Raw genomic sequence first — 21,534 nt, 5'->3', positions numbered from 1 at the left:
ACAGCATTCCTCACAGTCATAGTCTTGCTGTTTTGAAACCCTGTCTTTTGGATTCTTCCTTTTTGCCCATTTTTTGGATACCTTAGTTTGTGTGCACTCAGGGAAAGTTTATCCAAACAAGGAAGAAGGAGCCTAATGTATGGGTAAGCTTGGGAGGCTATTTCTGTTGTTTGAATGTGGTTCGGCAACAAAATGTTGTACACGCACCAAAAACCTTTCTCTGCCACACACTGATCCCCACTACAGGCATACAGACTTATGCTGTGTTCCAATACCCATACTTCCCGTACACAGGGTGTTCCGATTCTGATTGCGGCGAAAAGAAGTGTACCTAAAGGGTCCGGATGTTGCCCTCATAATGGTCAAAACGCTGAGTGTGGAATGATGTACACTATACGCACTCAACAGCCGCCATCTTGTCTACGTAGCGGAAGAGGCGGAGCCAGGCAGAGTCGCTCAGCTCGAAAAAAATGCTTGTAATGGCGGCCGAAACAACAGCGGAGCATTGTCTGTCTAGATAACATTGCTGACGACGCAGGCGCATTCTCCACATTTGCTGCTCCGGCACGGAGCCCAGCGCACCAGCTCCCACCGCAGCTCTTTCCGAAAAACATTCTCCCTTTCCCAAGACACCTCTCTCAAACAACGCGGACAACACAACACTTTTAATCTCATCTTTACGTTTTCTGTCTGCAACCCTAATTTCATAATGATCAGCTATTTGCACTAACTGCTCCTTAGTACAGCTACTCAACCACAACTCTGAAGGTGCAGCAACAAACTCCAACACGGACGCCATAATAAATCACAACCGCCGGACCGAACAGACTGCACAGCATTAGCCACTCACACCACGCACACAGGAGGCAAAACTAGCCCCAGGAGTATTCCCCCTAACTGCCTAACCAAGTTAACTAAAAAACTCACCCCTAGTCTTCGTGTGGGTCCGCAGCGGGTACTTATGCACCAAAACCCACGAGGTTTTGAGAAACGACCTGCAACAGGCCACTCCACAAAATCATCTGGACGTGCTCCCGAGACTGCTTGTCCAAGGACAGCCGACACTAACCGCATCGCCACCACTTTAAGGGAAAATAACAAACGGACACCGTCCAAAGGGGAAGGTGTCACTTAAGCCTATCAGGGAAACTCCGAAACAGCGAACCGGGGTGGAAACCCTTACAGTCTCTTCCGATCACGGCTAAACAATCCTCCAAAGAAAAAAACACAATAACCACAACTACCGAGCTCCCTTACCTGCGTTGCATCTCCCAAGATACGGTTAAAAAAAACAAAGCGCTAAAAAAACCAAATGCGTAAACCAAACGCAGTAACAAAGCCAAACAAATCTCAGACTCTACAACCAATCAAATTTTAACTTAGGACGAGCCCCCATTTGTCACAGCTGGCTCTAAGCCATGACAAAAACGAGAGACGCACCGCTTCAACTGAATAAAGTTTAACATATTTATTTAACATAAATAATAAATGATACAATAAAATGAGGTGTGAAAGTCAGTAAGATCAGTGGTGTAGGATGTGCATGTCTGAAAAGTATGGTGTGTGTGGATGTTGTGTGGAACATAACAGAATAACAACAAAACTCAAACTAGAGCTGCCACACCACCCGGGAGACAGAAGTCTATCTGGAAGGAGAGAGAGAGACAGAATGAATGAGCAACAGTTTATATAGTAAACCCAGATCACCTACACAGGTGTCCTCAATCGCCAGATTGCCGGGCTGGCCCGACCTCCCTGTCAACCAGCAACTTACTCCAGGCCCCACTGGCAACACCAGCAGGGGCCGCCACAGGAGCCATATTGCCGGATTGTAGAAGTAAAGATTAAACAACACAAAGGATAATTTTTCGCGGGTGTAAGTGCACCACGGAGTATTAGATTTGGAACAACACTCACTTGCCAAAATCTGCGTACTTAGTAAGTGCGGATAGTGTACTGTGTTTAAGTGTACTCATGGAAGTATGGGTATTGGACACAGCATAGTGTCTGCCACCTGTCCTGTAAAATGCATTCATCAGCTATTTTTGATTCTTTTTATATTTATTGCATCCCTTATATTAACAGACCAAGCCCGTTTAGAGAAGATCTAGGCTAGGCCTCCATGTTCATTTTTTAGATTAAGATTGGTTTATTAGTCCCAGGGAAATTCAACCTCTGCATTTAACCCATCCTTTACACACCAGTGAATACACCATGCTGTGGGGGGTTAGGTGTCTTGCCTTGCCTACCTGTCACTCCTTTTAACCAACAATCCTCCTTTAATAAGCCCTCACATCTAGGCCATAGACTAACCAAATGTATTATGTTTCTGTAATCTCAATTTAAACTGTTAAAAGTTCTTAATTAAATAAGAATATACTTGGTATGTTTAATTCACACAGGAGTACATAAACATAGGCTTTACTATGTGATTATTTCATACGGATAATTTATTACTTGATTTACCAGAAACCATGCTATATTGTGATATAAATCATTATCAAGACATTAAATTATCCATATTGAGATAAAGATTTGGCCATATCACACAGCCCTACAGAAGCTATAGTGAGGAACAGGATGCTTTAACAAGCGCACAAATCAGACATCCTACTTAATGCTGACAGGAAGAAAACACCTAACCTTCCAAGACACAAAGAGACAAAAAATGTGGGTAAGCGTGACACTGTATGTCCATAAACAGACAAGTGAAAACTCAACTGAAGGTGTCAGAAGGGAATCTTTCTTGGGTAAGACAAGAACAGCCCAGCCCATGTGGTCTACTATAAAAACCAGGCACATGCACATGAAATGTGCGCACAGCACAGAAACCACATGCTGAAAACGATCCTTGCCAGGCAAGCAAGCATTTCTGCTCTATGAGATCACACAACAGCATCCATATTGGTGCGTTAAAGCAGTGATTCCCAACAGGGGGGGCCCGATCCCCCCAGGGGGGCGCCAAAGATCCACGGGGGGTCGCAAAGACCTCTTGATTTTAAGGGATGTAATAAATCTAATGTGTTGAATATAGATGGGTCAGCATTTACTTAATTAGTGGGACAAAAACAACTAAATAAGGGCTACATTAAATGTTTATTCATTTATTTAAATTGAAAAATCACTATAGAGAAGTTTAAAAATAAAGGCTATATCACGAGAATAAGGACATGTGTAACATCCCTCCTGCAGTATACACATGTAACCTCACCTAGCGGTAACCTCACCTGGCGGTAACCTCACCTAGCGGTAGCCTCACCTAGCGGTGACCTCACTTAGCGGTAACCTCACCTGGCAGTAACCTCACCTAGCGGTATCCTCACCTGGCGGCAACCTCACCTAGCGTTAACCTGACCTAGTGGTAACCTCACCTGGCAGTAACCTCACCTGGCGGTAACCTCACCTAGCAGTAACCTCACCTAACAACAGAAACAGAGCTAATGGAAAAGCGTCAGGGAGACAAAAATGCTGAATATCTCAAAAAGAAAAAGAGAGGGTACCATGAAAGTCACATTGAGTTAGTCTTCATAGAAGCAATGGACAATGGGGGGGTGTGACCAAAGTTTACAATGGTAAAAATGTGGGTCCCTCAAGAAAAAGGTTGGGAACCACTGCGTTGAAGTATATTGACAAGTGAGCATTTCTGCTCACATGAGACAATGGAAGCAATAAGGCCCTCTGCATAAGCTTAATGCTACTGGCTGAGAGGCAGGTAACTATAGCTGAGCTGTAGCTTCAGGACCATGGACAGCCAGTTTGTTGGGTGTAGTGGCTGGATATGAGATGTGGAGTAGAACTGAAAGAGCAGAGAGACAGATTGGTTTCTTGCTTGCTTTTTTGTGGTTATAAATAAACACTACCGGCCCTAATTCCATTTTCACCCTGTGGCAGTGATCCACAGACAGAAGAGAGAGAGAGAGAGAAGAGATGGTAAAAGGGAGAGAAAAAGAGATAGAGAGATGTAAGCTGCAGACTGTTTCTCCGTGCCTCTGCCTGCTGATTTTGCCAGAGAATTGTTCAGAAATCCAACAGTAATTAGTTCTCTGCTGTGCTCCCTTCTTTTGTGAGAGCATGACTCTTTGATTTTTAAACAGCAGCCTTATGTTGTAATTATTTCTGAAGCCATTGCATTGATAAATCAATTTATTTTATTTTGTGGGAAAGTTGCTTATTTGCACTTTTGCACTCCACACTGGCTACCAAATCAGTCAGTGTGTTACTGTGGCCTAATTCCATTTCCTCCTTAGTAATATCAGAAATAGTTTTCATCGCCTATTCTGCCCTACAAAGTCTAACTGCAGTAACTACATTTTTGGTCGAAATTGAGTTATAACTAGAAATTAACTCCATAATGTCTGTTTTATCGTGTGACAAAGTTTAAGATTTCAATTTTCAGAGAAATAATAATGTAAAAATTACATTAACTACAGAATCTAACTCAAAACCAAAGCAGACTGCAGTAAGTTCACTTTGACTGTGATACAGTGTAGCCTTGTATTTCTTCATTGTGTTGAATAGTGAAGACAAGAATAATAGAAAGTATAAGTTTATTTGAAAGGGAAATTATTATCTACATAGTGATTAAGTAAAAAAAGTGAGATATAATTATATTAAGACTAAAATATAACATTACTTTATAATAAGTCTAAAATACACAAATCTTTGAATAGAGTTGTTAAAGACTTTTAAATACACTGATAACAAAATCAATTTGAAAATGTTTATTCACTGGAAACAAAATATAAAAGCTGAAGAAGACAACAACATTGTAGTTACTGCACTCTGGTTTTGCATTACTATTGGAACTTTTTACAGCAAAACCAGAGTGCAGTTACTACATATTTAGTGTCAAAGGTAAAATAAATTGTCATGATTTTTTTAAATCATGTTTTTTTTCAAAAATTTTTGTTATGATTTTTTTTTTAAATACTACATCATCAATACATGTAGAAATAAGTGTCATATCACTGACCTACCTATAACTAATTTGGCTGGCCAGTTAAAACACATTAAAAAAAACTTTAAAGCAGTTTTTCTCAATTTCACCCTGTGTAGACTTTGTAGGGCAGTATAAAGGAGGCATTTTATTTCATGCCAGTCAGTTGCAAAGAATTTTAAAAGCATTTCTACAGAGCGACATGCTGTATTGTCTTTCTTCTCCCTCATTCTATTGTGAGTAGTTGAGTTGAGAACTTGGTTATATTTAGCTTTTTTTTTTTTTTTTAAATGTATCTGCTATTGCATTAAAATATTATTTCCACAGGTAAAACAAGTCATCATGAATATAATACAATTCAATCAGCCTAGTATTCAATCAAAAAGAAAGAACAGAAATAATTCAGACAAATGAAAAACACAATGGATTTTCTGCAAAAGCCTGTAACTTGGGAAAATGTACTCTGGAAGTATTTTCAGATTAACTATGGCGAAGAGACTCCCAGTGGCTGTGACAAAAAAAATGATATGAAATGAAACGTTTTTTTACATTTGTATTTATCATTTGTGTAGGTCCAATACAAAGCAATTTGTATTCTTTAGTTGTGAAAATGTGTTACTTATATACAGTGTTAAAAAATGTTGTTGTTTTTTTTTTTACATTTTTATCAATTAACATGTGTATTTTAGCTAATGAAAGTCTACAACCCAGCCCCTTAACCTCCACATTTTGCCAATTTCACTTCTAGTTTTGAGTTTCCCAAGCTAGCCTAGCTTTTGATTCCAAATCTCCTGAGATATTTCTTGAGTGTCATACACTGTAAAAAAACCAACAACTGCTAAATCATGACAGTAAAAGACCGTAAAATGATAAATGGGTTATTTCAGTTTCAGTAACAGTGAAACACCGTAAATGTATATATCAGCCAAAACATTTTTTTTTTACTTTTAAAAAAAAAAATACATTAGTCCACTGTGAAATACACTGGCACCGTGTTTGTAGCAAAAAAAATATGATGTAATATATATACAAGCCATCATTTTGGCATTTATTTTTTGTAAAAATACTTTTTCTCACTGTTAAATGGACTAAACACCATATCTCCAACAGAAATATACTGTAATATTTAATGGTAAAATCTTTAATTAATGCGGCATTTATGAAGTATTTTCTTGTCAATTATATGACAGAACAGTGTTTCTTTTGATGGAAAAACTTTTTAGTTTTTACGGTAAAAAATGGAATAAAATGGCAATCTTAAACGGGAAATTTACAGTGCCAATGTCTTTACTGTAATATTAAAAAAGCAACCACAGCTGCCAGTTTTTTGTCTTTTTTTTTTTTTTTACAGTGTATCTCTCACGCACTTGGTTGCTCACTGCAATCTGACAAAATCCTGTTAATAAAAGCTCATTATGACCTATTAGTAATGTTGGTTGGCTAAATTAGACTTAGGAGGCTGTTTTGTCCTTATTGTAAGGCTCAAATTAAGGTTTGACATTTTTTTTCTTTTTTTATGGCCGACAATGGGTCTTTTGTTAGTAAAGGTTGCAGACCCCTGGCCTAGATGTTTTGGGGGGTTAGACTATTTAGTAGAGAACCAGAATAATGCATTTTTTTCAACATGATATAAGCAATTGATAATGTGGGCGACACCAGATAAGTATTTTAGTACATTTAACAGTGAGAAAAAGTATTTTTTTACAAAAGATAAATGCAAAAATACAGTGATGCTTGTATATATATGTATTACATTAAATACATGTTACTAACTAATAATACATTTACCATTTTACGGTCTTTTACTGTTGTGGTTTAACAGTTTTTCACTGTGTGTTCAAAAGAATGGGATAGTGCTTTTGTGATGTGCACAAGTAACGAGATGATCTGGAGATTGAACACATTGGGCCTCATTCACCAATATCTTCTTAGATTCTTTCTTAAGTCCTTCTTAAGAAGATTTCTAAGAAGACCCTACGTCAGATTCATCAACGTGTTCTTAAGCCGCTGAATTGCTCGCAGCCGTGTCCTTAAATTAATGAATGCCATCTCCTCGTAAATTGAGCCGGCGTGCGAGGTGAGTCTAATTAACATAGGATTAGCATAGGTAACCGCCCATTAATGCCCATAAAAGGGCCCATAAAGGAGTGCAGAGCCGTGTGTAGATGCCACACAGAGGAAGTGTGTGTGTGTGTGTGTGTGTGTGTGTGTGTGTGTATTTAAAACGTGTGCCCTGTAAGGCAGAAGTTTACCATAGTGTGTAAGCTCAAAATATGTCTTTAGTATTGGACTGAGGGGTTGCAACCTTGGCTTGATTTTATTTTTTTATTTTTTTAAATCACATATGAAGCCCTGCAGAGCCAACTTGCAACAGAACCAGAACAGACAGAGCCCTCCTGCAGCAGCAATATATATGCCATTGTTTTGTAGGTCGTGGAGAAATGCCACCTATAAATAGGGTGGTATCACTAATGGTCGGCATGATTTCCAATTTACTTGATTCATGTTAAAAATTTGACACATTTAATTTAATTAAAATGAAAAATGAAAAAAAATGAAATGAATAAATAAATACATAAATATGATGGAAATTTCACTGTAATGTATTTTATTGAACTTAACAAAAGAAGACAACACAACCATGCCACAACCATGCCAACTGAAATGTGCTTAAGAGTACTCCTGAGTGTTCGTAGGATTTGTTCTTACCTAAGAAAAATCATGGATAAGAAAAAAAATTCATGAATGCCACAATCTTCGTAAAATCCTCGTAAGTAGGACTTAAGAACAAATTTGTTCTTAAGAACGGTTCGTGAATGAGCCCTGTTGTTTATTTTTGTTCAAGTCCAACAGACCAGTGCAATTTTTGCCATTAAGTGTAGCAATAGAATATTTAGAAAATTTCGAAAACCAACCAAAACGGTCTCATCAGGTTCTTCCTTCATGTTCACTGTGGTTTGTTGTTGTCTGAACTCATGAACGCCAGATGGTGCTCCAGTATAATCGGTCCGCCTGAAACTCATCCAGTGAGAAACGTTCCGCGGTGCAAAAAAAAGTGTGATTAAAATGCGTACATTTTTTTAACGCGTCAATTTTTGTGTGATTAATTAATCTTAACGCGTTAAAGTCCTGGCCCTAATATATATATATATATATATATATATATATATATATATATATATATATATTTATATTTATATTAAAGATTTCTACAGGAACAAAAATTATTCACACAGGGAAACAGCAATGGCTGCCTTTGTTTGCCTGGAGTAATTGAAAGGATTTGCTTTTTAACTCTTTTGTAAAGAATAGAAAAGTCTGAAGGAAACTAAATAAGTATTAAAGTGGAAGTGTAGGTGTAAAGAAACAACTAGGGATATTGCTCTGAAACAAGGGAGGCTGATAGGGTGTAAAGAAAACACCCAAAGTAAATATCTAGGTGTTTATTTTACTACTGTGTCTGTGTGTAGATTTCTCTTTAGCTCACTTAATTTGCCTATTTAAACATCAAATTTCAGAAACCTTGTTGTAGCCAACAAAACATCTTTCTCTTAATGTGAGCAATCAACTGAGGAAAATTCATGAGGGAAAAAAATGAACTCCATCCATATGTAATGATTTGCAAAGTGTATGGAATTTTGAACCTGGTCTCACAGGAATCCGTGAAATAGCCAAGGATTCGCTTAACTCAAAATCCGTGGAATAGCCACGGAATCACTCAAATTTCCGTGAAACTGACACGGATTTCGCTACAATGCAAGTTAATGACAGTCATATCCCGTGGCTATTCCATGGATATATTTTATTCCCGGCGGTCAGAACAAAAAACATGGCGGACAGTTCTCTCATTTTTAGTCAAAAAATCATTATTTTGACTTAGTTTCTGCATAAAAATGGATTTTGATCACATTTCTAGCAAGAAATATGTTTTATTTTCTAAATATTCACTCAGTGAATGTACATAATCACTTTGTATGTTGGAATAGCCACGGGATATGACTGTCATTAACTTGCATTGTAGCAAAATCCGTGTCAGTTTCACGGAAATTTGAGTGATTCTGTGGCTATTCCACAGATTTTCAGTTAAGCAAATCCGTGGCTATTTCACGGATTCCTGTGAGACCATGTTTGGAATTTTGCATTACATTACAAGTGTCTCTGCTTTTGCAGCCTTTTATAGGCTGCGGCACAAACTTCAGTAAAGGCTTAAACAAGGTGTTTTTTGGGTTTTTTTTTTTTTTTTTACAGCCGAGACCAACGCAGAACACACTCCGACTGAAGGCCCCACTAAGTCAGTAAACCTGGTGAAAAGTGCGTCTTACCGCAGGTAGTCAGCCTTGCAGTAGAGTCTGGTGTCTCTGCAGTAGCAGCTGGTGGTGAGCGGCTGGTGGCAAGTGGCGCACTGCAGGCACTCCTCGTGCCAGGACGCGTTGTTGACCCGCATCAGGAAGCGGTCTGAGATGGTCCTCATGCAGCCCTCACACACGGCCTGCTGGAGAGATTCACCGCCTGGCAGAGAGGGAAATATATAAAACACTTCCTGAGCTGCTGCGAAACAGTTGATATAAAAGAGGAAAGTAGTAATTCAGAACAAATCAATTCAATAGCATAGTAGTCATGTTTCATTGAGGCCTAAGTATAAGGCTTTTATCTGGCCACAGCTCACAATAATGTGACAACTGAGGAATTTAATTAGCTTATAAAGTTACAGCAGCAAATATTTACTATCGTTATTTATTTTAATACCCATTTATTTTTATTAACTCTATGGAGTCTTGGGCTTAAAATGTTTAAATGCCATGTTGGTATATATTTTTTTCAGCACAACCTCACCAATATGACCTAATAATAATTGATTTTTTATCAACATTTTGAACCAAAAAGAAATAAAGAAAAACCAACATAAATGTAATGTCATCCAACTCTGGTTTTTGTTCTAGTGTGACTGTATTTTATTTGTGTCTTGTGTGTTTAGCGTAACAATTTTGGTCATTTTGTGTCTTTTTTAGTCATTTTGTGTCTTTTTTGGTCATTTTGTGGGTTTTTTGGTCATTTTGTGTTTTTCTTTAGTCATTTTGTGTCTTTTTTAGTCCTTTAGTCCAACATAAAATGTGATTTTGAATCTTTTTTTTAAATTTTCAAAACACTTTCATGCTCAATAAAAAAATTGTAATGTTGCAAATGTGAACAAAGGTTGCAAATATAACATATAAGAAGGTCACATGCAGTTCTGTAATTTTATATAAAATATATTTGAGCTTGTCTCCAGTTTTACTTGGTATATCATCATCAAACTGAAACTGGCCTCATGGAGTTTACAGCCAGAACTTTAGAGGTAGGCCTAAATTTACACTAGGGCTCCACGCTGCTTTGTTTTTACATCTAGACATGATGTCATGCTTCGGCGCTTTTGGAGACTCCAGAGGGTTAAATAGTCTACTCAACAGATTTCTACAAATGACTAATTCACGCAGAGATTGTGGTCTTTAACATTCAGCATTTCTACACGTACTGCAAGAACTGGCCGTAAAAAAGAAAACGTGCCAAATTGTGCAATCAACAGAATTAATGCAGAATTAATGCGCACTTACCGCAGATTAAAGAGCAGCGTGTGCACATTTTATCTGAGATAACTGCTGCTGATATGATAAGGAGGACACTGAATATGAAGTTGAAACACGTCACATTGTTTTAGGTCGTTTGCCAATTTCACTGGTTGTGTTATTTTTGGAATGTCAAGAGGACATTAATACAGCCGACTTGAGATAAATTATTTATGAGTGATCAATATTCATCATTTTATTTAGCTTACATTAGAGTCATCATCTCCCTTTTTTTTTGCCATATTGCTTATTGTCGTGGGACGGGCACCGGTAGCAGTATGAGGTTTAACCCTTTGACGCACAACATGGGTCTAAAGTGACCCGACTAAGTTTTTATATTCTATATCTTGCCAATAAATTAATTTCATCATTCAGTATTGCAGGTTTTCCTCAATTAACTTGTTTTTGATCATCATGCATCCTAATTTTGTGTTTTCATTTCTTACTTTTTGAATAAAAAGCCTTTTTTTTTTATCACTACGCTTCTAATGCACAGGGTCATTTTAGACCCATGTTGTCTATTAGAATGTGTTTATATGTTGTCATTAATTTACCACTTTATCACCACTTTAAAACCCGACAAAGAAGACACATATATTAACTATCCTATTTTGTTGAATTTGTGTTTTTCCAATGGCAATTATTATTTGGTGCTCTAATAAGTCTCAAATGTTAAAATATGGATAAAAATGGATATAATGATCTGTTGTAATAAAAAATAAAAAAGTTATTCAAACACACAGCATGAAATAACATGGGAAATGAATGCGGGTCATTTTGACCCATGTTGTGCATTAGAAGGTGTTTATATGTAGGGCATCAAAGGGTTAAGGTGTTTCTTCATCAGTGACATTATCTTACCGAGACGCTGATGCTGCTCAGCAGGGCCTTCGATTTGCGTTTGTCCATTGTCGCAGTGTTAAACCCAATTGAGTGTTGAAAAAATCTTACAAAAAGGCACTTTGTAGTTAGAAACCGAAAGGGCCATGAACCACCTGGTCTACCTGTGCACGTGTCTGAACGAGACATTTACCAAGCCCTGTAGTTTGTTCCCCCTTATTTTTATTTATTCTTGCTCTCCATAACACACACGCACGCACGCACACACACACACACACACACACTGCAAAAAAGGTGTGTCTAAAAACCAGCTAAAAAGACTAAATCTAAGGGAAATGATCTTGCTGCATGGACAGATAATTTCACTTGACACTCAATATTTCTTAAATTAAGATTATTAAATCTAGAAATAAGCATGTTGAACACTTAAAATAAGAAATTATCTAACACTTCTAAATCTATTTTTTTAATCTTGGTAAGAAACAAATAATCATCAGGTCACTCTGCTCGGGCCAGTTCATCGCTGCTTGCAGCTTTAATTTATCTTGTTTAAAAGTTAATTTCTTATTTTAAGTGTTCAACATTCTTATTTCTATATTTAATAATCTTAATTTAAGAAATATTGTCAAGTGAAATTATCTGTCCATGCAGCAATTACATATACATCACATTTAGTGTTTTATCTTGTTTTTAGACACAGAGAGAATAAAACTGACTCACCGATCATTACATCCAGTGAGCCTCCATCAGTCTGGAGACGATCATCTATTTTAATGTCGCTCAGCATCTTTAAACCCGCAGCAGAGTGACCACTGCTGCTCACCACGCGCCTCCAAACTTGTTTCAATTTTCATAAACCGTGAGATTATGGTGTATAAGTGCGCGCTTTCTTACACCTGTAAAAAACAAACAAACAAAAAAACAATTTGAAGCAGCGGCAAACTAGAAAGAAAAAAGATGAGTTTGTAAGTTGAAACCCTAACAAGTCTCCAAGAAAAACCAGCAGAGCACGGCACGATCCGCTGATGTAAATCCGAAGGTGCCGCAGCTTGAGATTCTCTCTCAAAAGGAGAAAGAAACCCTCCTGCACTTTCTGCGCACTTTGGTGCCCGGAGACTGGATGGATCCGCCTCTACGACAAACTGCACAGTGAGACTATATGAATGCCATTCCGTTGAAAAGAAATTAAATTATATACAACACGGCGGATTTGGCCTTGGTTTCACACTATTTTTTTTTCACCTAAAAAAAATAAAAGTAAGATGCATCCTTTTCTTTGACGGTGGTTGCAGCTAAATGTAACATTGTGTTTATTGAATTTTGTCATGTTAACATAACATAGTGAGTCATACATTGAACATCTTTTTTTCCCCTTGGCCCCCCTCCCCTCATTTCCCCTTACTGGTACATATAGCCTATTTATAAAGATATGTATACATTTATGCCCATATTTACATACCTACATCCACATACAGAAACCTATACATATACATATACATATACACACACACATACTAAAAAAAAGAATATATCACTCAAGTACAGCAAGACAATCAAAACTTCAAAAGCAAATAAATAAATAAAATCGAATACAATCCATAGATAAATAAACCTATATATAAATGGGAATTGATTCAAAGTATATAAAAGTCCAAAGGTGAAACCATGAATGAAAAAAAATAATAATAATAAATATAAAAATTATAATTACATTTTGCTCCTCAGCAAACCAATGAAAGCATATACAACACGGTGGATTAGGCCTTGATTTCACTCTATTTTCTCATCTTAAAAAAACTAAATGTAAGACAGGCATCCTTTTTTTGTGGTTGCAGCTAAATGTCTTACAGGCTGCGATTTCTTTCTTCTTTTATAACATTGTGTTTATTGAATTTTGTCATGTTAACTTAACATAGCGAGTCATACATTGAACATCTTATTTTTCCCCTTGGCCCCCCTCCCACTCCCTCCCCTCATTATATATATATATATATATATATATATATATATATATATATATATATATATATATATATATATATATATACTTACTCATTAAAGTACAGCAAGACAATCAAAACTTCAAAAGCAAATAAATAAATAAAATACAATACAATACATAGATAAATACACCTATATATAAATGGAAATTAATTCAAGGTGTATATATATATAAGTCCAAAGGTGATGCAAATGAACATAATAATAATAATAATAATAATAATAATAATAATAATAATTACATTTTGCTCCTCAGCAAACAAATTAAAGCATATACAATATGGTGGATTAGGCCTTGATTTCACCCTATTTACTCACCTTAACACATTTCCAAACATGTAATGTAATGTAATGTAATGCCTTTTTTTCTGGACATTTTGAGATTCAACCTACATATGTTGCAGGCTGACTTTTAGACTCGAACTGACTAATTTTAAGCGATAAAAAATCATGGACTAATTATTCCTATACCAGTTGATTAATGGCTGAAAAGCAGAATAAATTGACCTTGTGACAACATATCACATGTAACAGCAGTCAAAAATATTGATTAATGCAAAACTTGCGAAATCAATTAAATATACCATTTGAAATGAGTAAATGTCAGTGCAAAATTTAAGTAGATATGAATAACTTAATTCAGTACCACGACATTTAGAATTCAGTAGATACAATTAAAAGCCTAAGTCAATGCAATAGTAATCCTTAGCCAAAACTACATGAAAAAATGAGTAGCTATAATTGAAATATGTGGTAGATGTAGCTGAAATAAATCGTTAAACAAAACAAATGTGCTACATTTACTACAAGTTTTTAAGAAAATTTAATTCATTATGGACTTTCACTTAGCAAAATGAATCTGATATATTTACTTACATTTTGAAAATGTATTTCAGCACATTACATTAGGTCAATATACCCTCTTGGACAAAATCTTAAGACCGGGGGAACAACTGTAAGTATTCACATTAGACCTTGGAAAAACATAACCAGGTTGTAAGAAGAGCTTCGAAATGCAAAAAGAACAAACAGGACCAACAGACAAATATAGAGCAGGCAATTTATTGAAAACTGCATTTAAACACAAACAGGCTGTGCATCAGCTGATCAAAAGTTTAAGACCATAGCCTTAAAAAGTCAAAATCTGTGCAAAAATCTGTCTTTCACGTCATTTTCTATCAGACATTCATGCTGTCATGATCTCCTGATGGCAAAGGCAAAAAGGCTTTCCATCTTTGAACGTGGCAGGATTGTTTGGCTGCACAAGCAAGGCTTCTCCCAACGCGCCATTGCAATCTTTATAGTTTTGTTGTTATATTTTTCTTTACCTGAAGCACCATTGGTGACAGCTCTGTGTCCGGCTGGGTGTCAAGCGAGCTGCTAGACATCAGTGTCTGCTGGTGTGGCTGGCTGGACTGTGGTGGAAAGACCTTCTCCCCTTCTTTGAGGAAGAGCTGCCCAGGGGCCTCATGTATCAAAGAGTGCGTAGCTTTCATAGTGAAAGATGGCGTACTCCTAAAACTAGAAAAGTACGTAAGCAAACTCACCTCCACATGTATCAAACTGTTCTTACGCCAGGTTCTGCGCACCTTTCCTTGATACATCCGAACCAGCGTGGAACCGAACACGGCTCCTCCCGAAAACGAATACACAGATGAAGTGCTTGTGACTATAAATCACCAGCATGCCCGCTGATTATCGGCAAATCAACTTACTGCGGCTGCGCGCAAGGTGGACGTAGTGATCGCCGGGGTGGAGGCAGGAAAAATGAGCTTTTGGGTGCCTTAGCTCTTGGATCAGCAACAAGGTGTCACTGTGGCTGTTAACGCAGCCGGATCAGAGACCCGCACCATGGCAGAAGGTCCCTCAACACACGCTCCTTCTAAGCTCCACTGTTATTGAAATCAGTTAGAGCCGTTAGAGTAGCCAATGCGTAATGTGTGCAGCAGTACCCAGGTGAAGTCCGAAATATGATAATAGATGGAAAAAAAAACATCTATGCCCTCAAATCTGGAGTGATGCCGCTCAAACCAGTCACAGTCTCACGCCTTGAGCTCACCACGGCTACCATTGCCGTGAAAATGCCTAAGCTCATGAAGCGAGAGCTTCTATGGACAGATAGCACCAAAGTCCTCCGATATATCGATAACAGCGGCGCTCGTTTGTTCGCAACAAATGTTTCAAGAGTATCAACAATCAGACATAACACAGGGGCAGCATAGTGGAAGTATGTCAACACGGCTTCTAACCCAGCTGTCCATGCATCAAGAGGAATGAAAGCAGAGCATTTCATGAAGTGTCAGAGCTGGATTGAAGGTCCTAACTACCTGGCCTGTCCTATCAGAGTTCGGACCAAAGAGAGATAAGTGAAAACATTCGAGTCTCAAGCCCAGTCTTCAGAAAGTCAAGATGTGAAAATCAAGACAGTTGAGAACCACATGCAGTGGAAATGTACCCTGAAATGAATTATTCTGACTGTCAAAGATGTCAGAAGAGCAGAAACTGCGGTCATTCAGTTCAGCCAAAGTCAACCCTTCCATGAGGAGCTTTGTGGGCTGCAGAAAGTTGAAAAGATCAAGAGAAGCAGTTCTATTGTGAAGCTGGATACCTTAGATAGATAGATAGATAGATAGATAGATAGATAGATAGATAGATAGATAGATAGATAGATAGATAGATAGATAGATAGATAGATAGATAGATAGATAGATAGATAGATAGATAGATAGATAGATAGATAGATAGATAGATAGATAGATAGATAGATAGATAGATAGACTTTATTTATCCCAAGCTGGGAAATTACAGTGTAGCAGCAGCATTACACACATAGACAATGACAATTAAATAAAAAGAACAATCTAGGCATACTTCAAGCAATAAAATATAAAATACAATAAAAATACAATAAAATATAAAGTGTCTAAAGAAGGAGTATGTATTAAGGAGTAGAATAGAATTCCAGTGCAGAATAAATATGAATATACAGTATAAAAATGTTGGTGCTATGGAACAAATAAGGTGCAATGAACAGTGTGCATAAGGAACACATAAAGTGCATAACGAACGGTATGTAATAAACCAGGCTATTTGTTATTGTACAGTGTGATGGCATGTGGCAGGAAAGATTTTTTATATCTGTCCCTATGACAGCGGCGCTGGAGCAGCCTGTGAGAGAAGGTGCTCCGCTGTCTTTCTACTGTGTGATGGAGAGGGTGCTTATCATTGTCCATGATGGACAGCAGTTTGTTCAGTGTTCTCCTCTCCACCACAGTCTCAAAAGTCTCCAGCCTGAGACCGAGTACAGAGCCAGCCTTCTTGATAATCTTATCAAGTCTGTTGGTGTCGCTGGCTCTGATGCTGCTGCCCCAACACACAGCAGCAAAGAAAATGGCGCTGGCAACAACAGACTGGTAGAAGATCTCCAACATCTTGCTGCACACATTGAAGGATCTCAGCTTCCTCAGGAAATAGAGTCTGCTCAGCCCCTTCTTGTACACAGCCTCTGTGTTAGATTTCCAGTCCAGTCTGTTGCCGATCACCACTCCAAGGTATTTATAGTCCTCCACCTCCTCCACCACTTCCCCCCTGATCAGAAGTGGTTGTGGAAGCATCTTCTTCCTCCTGAAGTCAATCACCATCTCTCTGGTCTTGCTGACGTTCAGCTTCAGGTGATTCTGTTCGGACCACTCTACAAATCTGTCCACCAGTGTCCTGTACTCGCCCTCCTCTCCCTCTCTTATACACCCGACAACAGCTGAGTCATCAGAAAACTTCTGCAGGTGACATGACTCAGAGTTGTACTGAAAGTCAGTGGTGTATAAGGTGAAGAGGAAGGGAGAAAGCACAGTTCCCTGCGGAGCTCCTGTATCACTGACCACCACATCAGACAGGACACTGCCCAGACGGACAAACTGTGGCCTGCCTGTCAGGTAGTCAGTAATCCAGGAGATCCTAGAGTCGTCGACACCCATCCCCCGCAGCTTCTCACCCAACAGCAGAGGTTGAATGGTGTTGAAAGCACTGGAGAAATCAAAGAATGTGATCCTCACAGTGCTTCCTCCACCATCCAGATGCAAATGGGCTCGTTGCAGCAGGTAGATGACAGCATCGTCGACTCCTAAATGGGGCTGGTAGGCAAATTGCAAGGGGTCCAGAAACGTCCTCACCTGTGGCCTCAGCTGGGCCAAGACCAGTCTCTCCAGGACCTTCATCACATGAGATGTGAGTGCGACAGGTCTGTAGTCTGCTGGGTCAGATGGTCTTGACTTCTTTGGGACTGGGACCAAGCAGGAGGTCTTCCACAGCAGCGGGACTTTCTCCTGACTCAGACTCAGGTTGTACAGGTGTCCTAGTACAGGAGACAGCTGGCTGGCGCAGGTCTTCAGGATCCTGGGTGTGATACCATCAGGACCTGCAGCTTTACGCAGATGGAGTCTTTCCAGCTGCCTCTTTACCTGGCCTGTAGTCACCGCTGAGGGGGGGTTGGTGCAGATGTCATCAGTGTAGGAGGAGGAGGTGGGGGAGAAGGAGGGGGGGCAGATGGAGAGGTGCTGCACTGGAGAATGCTGGGGGGAGGGGGGAGCCATTCGGGACAGTGTGGGTGTGTGGGGGGCAGGGGGAGTAGAAGGGGTGGCAGGCGGTGAGCTAAACCTGTTAAAAAAGTTGTTATACTGGTTTGCTCTGTCCAGGCTCCCTGACATCTGCCTGTCCTTCCCCTTCATCCCTGTGATGTGTTTCATTCCTGTCCACACATCCCTCACACTGTTCTGTTGGAGTTTGGCCTCCAGCTTCCTCCTGTAGGTGTCCTTACATGTCCTCAGCATCTCCCTGAGTTCGTGCTGCACTCTCCTCTGCTCCTCTCTGTCTCCAGACATGAAAGCCCTCTTCTTCTTGTTCATAAGTGCCTTCAGGTCACTGGTAATCCAGGGCTTGTTGTTGGAGAAGCAGCGTACGGTCTGGGCTGGCATAGTGGTGTCCTCACAGAATTTAATGTACTCCGTGATGCAGTCAGTCATGTTATCAATGTCCTCCCTATAAGGCTCACAGAGTACATCCCAGTCTGTCGACCCAAAGCAGTCCTGCAGTGCCTCAGAGGCCTCATGTGTCCACCTCCTCACTGTCCTGGTGTTCACAGGCTGCCTTTTCACAAGAGGAACATACTTTGGGGTCAACATGACCAAGTTGTGGTCCGACCTGCCGAGGGGGGGGGGGGGGGGGGCTGTTGCCTCATATGCATCCATGGTGTTAGCATACAGGAGATCCAGCGTCTTATTGTCTCTGGTGGGGCAGTCAACATATTGCTGGAAGTTGTTTAATGTTTTGCCCAGAGAGGCATGATTAAAATCTCCTGTAATAACCATGAATGCATCCGGGTGTTCAGTCTGTAGTTTAGCAGTGACAGTGCTGATGACTTCACAGGCCACTGCTGCATTAGCTGATGGGGGGATGTAAACAGCGATAAACATGGTGGACGTGAACTCCCTCGGCAAATAATACGGGCGCATTCCCACAGCCAGCAGTTCAATGTCTGCGGTACAGAGCCGTTCCTTCACACTGACATGTCCAGGGTTGCACCACCTCTCACTCACATAAAGTGCAAGCCCGCCACCTTTCTTTTTCCCACTTTTGGAACAGTCTCTGTCACCTCGAACCAAACTGTAGCCAGGAACATCAACGCTGCTATCCGGGATATGTGAGTGTAGCCAAGTTTCACTGAAGCAAAAAACGCTACACTCACGGTATTCCCTCTGGGTCTTCACCAGCGCCGAGAGCTCGTCCGTCTTATTTCCCAAAGACCTCACGTTCCCCATAATAATCGCCGGGACTGCTGGCTTGTGTTTCCTCCTTCTCTCCCTCCGCAAGGCTCCAGACCTGCAACCCCGGCGTCTCCTCCGCAACTCCTGCGGGACCGCAAGTCTGTCTCCGGGCAGCAGTAGAGGCTCACACAACACAATCAGCTGTTCGCGCGTGTAAACAATGCCCTCATAACTACCGGCGAGGTTCTCTGTTACAAAGAGTAAAAAAAGTAACAGAAGAACGCGGAGAATGGTAGAAAAACTTAGTCCAGCCATTGTCACAACGTTTGTGAACACTATCAGATAGATAAAAAACAACACCAAAAGGAATAAAAACCAACAATTAAACAAAAGTTACAATACACGACGGGAGCTGCGGCTACAGGCTGCCACCTGGAGCGGCGCCAGAGACGATGTGTCCTCCAAGATGTGGTTCTCTGGGTTGGTGGAAGATTGCACTGGGCCTTGCCAGAACATACAAAGCATCCTAGCCAAGGATCACCACATCACAACCTTGATAATGAGGAACGCTCATAAGGAAATTGGACATGAAGGGAGAAACCATACCCTCAGTCGACTGAGGCAAGGGGTCTGGATATGCAAAGGAAAGGCAGCAGTGAGAAGTGTGTTTTCGAAGTGTTTAAAATGCCGGAAGATTCAGGCAGGATGGTGAATCTACCACTTGATCGTCTATTGCTTGACCATCCACCGTTCGCCAACATCGGTGTAGACTATTCTAAGTGTGAATGCCTGCAAGTCAAGCGTTATGGAGTCTTGTTAACATGCCTTACGATCAGAGCCATCCACATAGAAATCTTGCACTCTCTCAACACCAACTCGTGTATAAACGCAGTGATGCGTTTCATAGCCAGAAGAGGGCAAGTGGAGGTTATGAGATTCAATAACGGAACAAACCTGGTGGCTACAGAACACGAGATCCACCAGGCGATGAAAGAATGGAACCAGTCCCAGATCTGCAAGACTCTACTGCAAAGAAGAGTCACTTGGATCTTCCATCCGCCTGCCGGGTCACACAACGGTGGTGTCTGGGAGCAACAGATACGAACAGTCCGAAAGATACTTACCAACCTTCTGAAGGTCGTCACTCCACGACTTATGTCTGCGATCCGTGATGTGTGAAGCAGTGATCAACAGCAGATCTCTTACCAAGTCATCTGATGATGTGGACGACCTCGTGCCACTGACGCCGAATCATCTTCTCCTGCTCAAGGGAAAACCAGCACTCCTTCTAGGCGTATTTCAAACGAAGATGGAGGCAAGTGCAGTATATCTCTGACATCTTCTGGAAGTGTGGAAGTGGTTGGAGAAGAAGAGGAATGTGAAAGAGGGAGACGTCTTACTCATTGTGGATGAGAGGGTCCAAGAGGATCCTGGTTAATGGGAAAAGTGGAAAAGACACTCCCCGACGCCAGAGTGTTCATCAGTCGGGTCTCTGGTTTTGCTCTCCATTTTAAAGCACTGGAGATCATTTTAGCTGTAAAGCCTATAATTGTCTGCACCTCTTTAAAAAGTTGATTTGAGAGGGGAAAACTTATAATCAAAGTATGCTGTTCTTCTGAACAATGTCTTGAACGACCCATTTTCCTCAAGCTTTCAAAGAGAAATGCATGTTCAACAAGTGCTGGCTTCATCCTTAAATAGAGGCTACCTGATTCACCTGATTCAATTGCACAGCCTTAAGAGCGTGCATATCACCAATGGTGGGTCTTGTTGGTTTTCTGAGATTCTACTGCACCTACTGGTACCTTGTTTGCCTTGTAGCAATAAAAAATATACTAAAAACCTGGATTAATCTGGTTAGTCACATTTGACTGCAATTATATTGAACACTACTGTACCTAGGCATACCTAGTTACAAATCTTCTGAATGGCCTAGGTATCACATTTGTGGCTGTTTCATGAGGCTGTGATTTTCCTCGAGGTCACAGGAGGTCATTTATACAGTGATACAACTTTCAAGAAATGTCCACTGAAATAAAATGGCTACTCAGGGGACTGGCATCATCACACATGAATACAATTTGCTTCATGGACTGCACAAGTCTCACCTTTCCCAATGCATGGGAGAAGTGGTGGTAACTATCGATGTGCCAGTGAAGCCTCATGAACCATTGTCATTGTTTTCTGAGCCCACTAGATGGTGTTAATGGTTTAAAAAAAAAAAGGCTGAAGCTATGGTTCATGAGGCTTCACTGGCACATCACTAGTGGTAACTGTAGCTGTAAACTGTGTTGTATCAGTTTAAAGTAGCCATGCATGTAAAGAAGAGACTTTTGGGTACCCATAGAGCCTATTTTCATTCTGATATCTTGAGGTCAGAGGGTTGCCTTGAAAA

The 21,534-nt window shown here is 40.0% G+C and overlaps 1 protein-coding gene across 1 annotated transcript in view; it reads right to left on the bottom strand.

Moving 5' to 3' along the window:
• LOC131993006 (LIM homeobox transcription factor 1-beta-like) overlaps positions 1 to 12,356 on the bottom strand; it is a 58,871-nt gene extending 46,515 nt beyond the window's left edge. Inside the window, exons 1-2 of the mRNA XM_059358733.1 lie at positions 12,100 to 12,356; positions 9,259 to 9,445 (exon numbers count right to left, since the gene is read on the bottom strand). Of these exons, the coding sequence (XP_059214716.1) occupies positions 9,259 to 9,445; positions 12,100 to 12,166 (254 nt within the window). The 5' untranslated portion in view covers positions 12,167 to 12,356. The remainder of the gene's footprint in view (positions 1 to 9,258; positions 9,446 to 12,099) is intronic.
• Positions 12,357 to 21,534: the final 9,178 nt, after the last annotated feature.

This window comes from Centropristis striata, chromosome 19 (assembly GCF_030273125.1).
Source record: "Centropristis striata isolate RG_2023a ecotype Rhode Island chromosome 19, C.striata_1.0, whole genome shotgun sequence".
NCBI lineage: Eukaryota > Metazoa > Chordata > Actinopteri > Perciformes > Serranidae > Centropristis > Centropristis striata.
The sequence above is the reverse complement of the archived record's forward strand: the minus strand, read 5'-3'. Positions and strand labels throughout refer to the sequence as shown.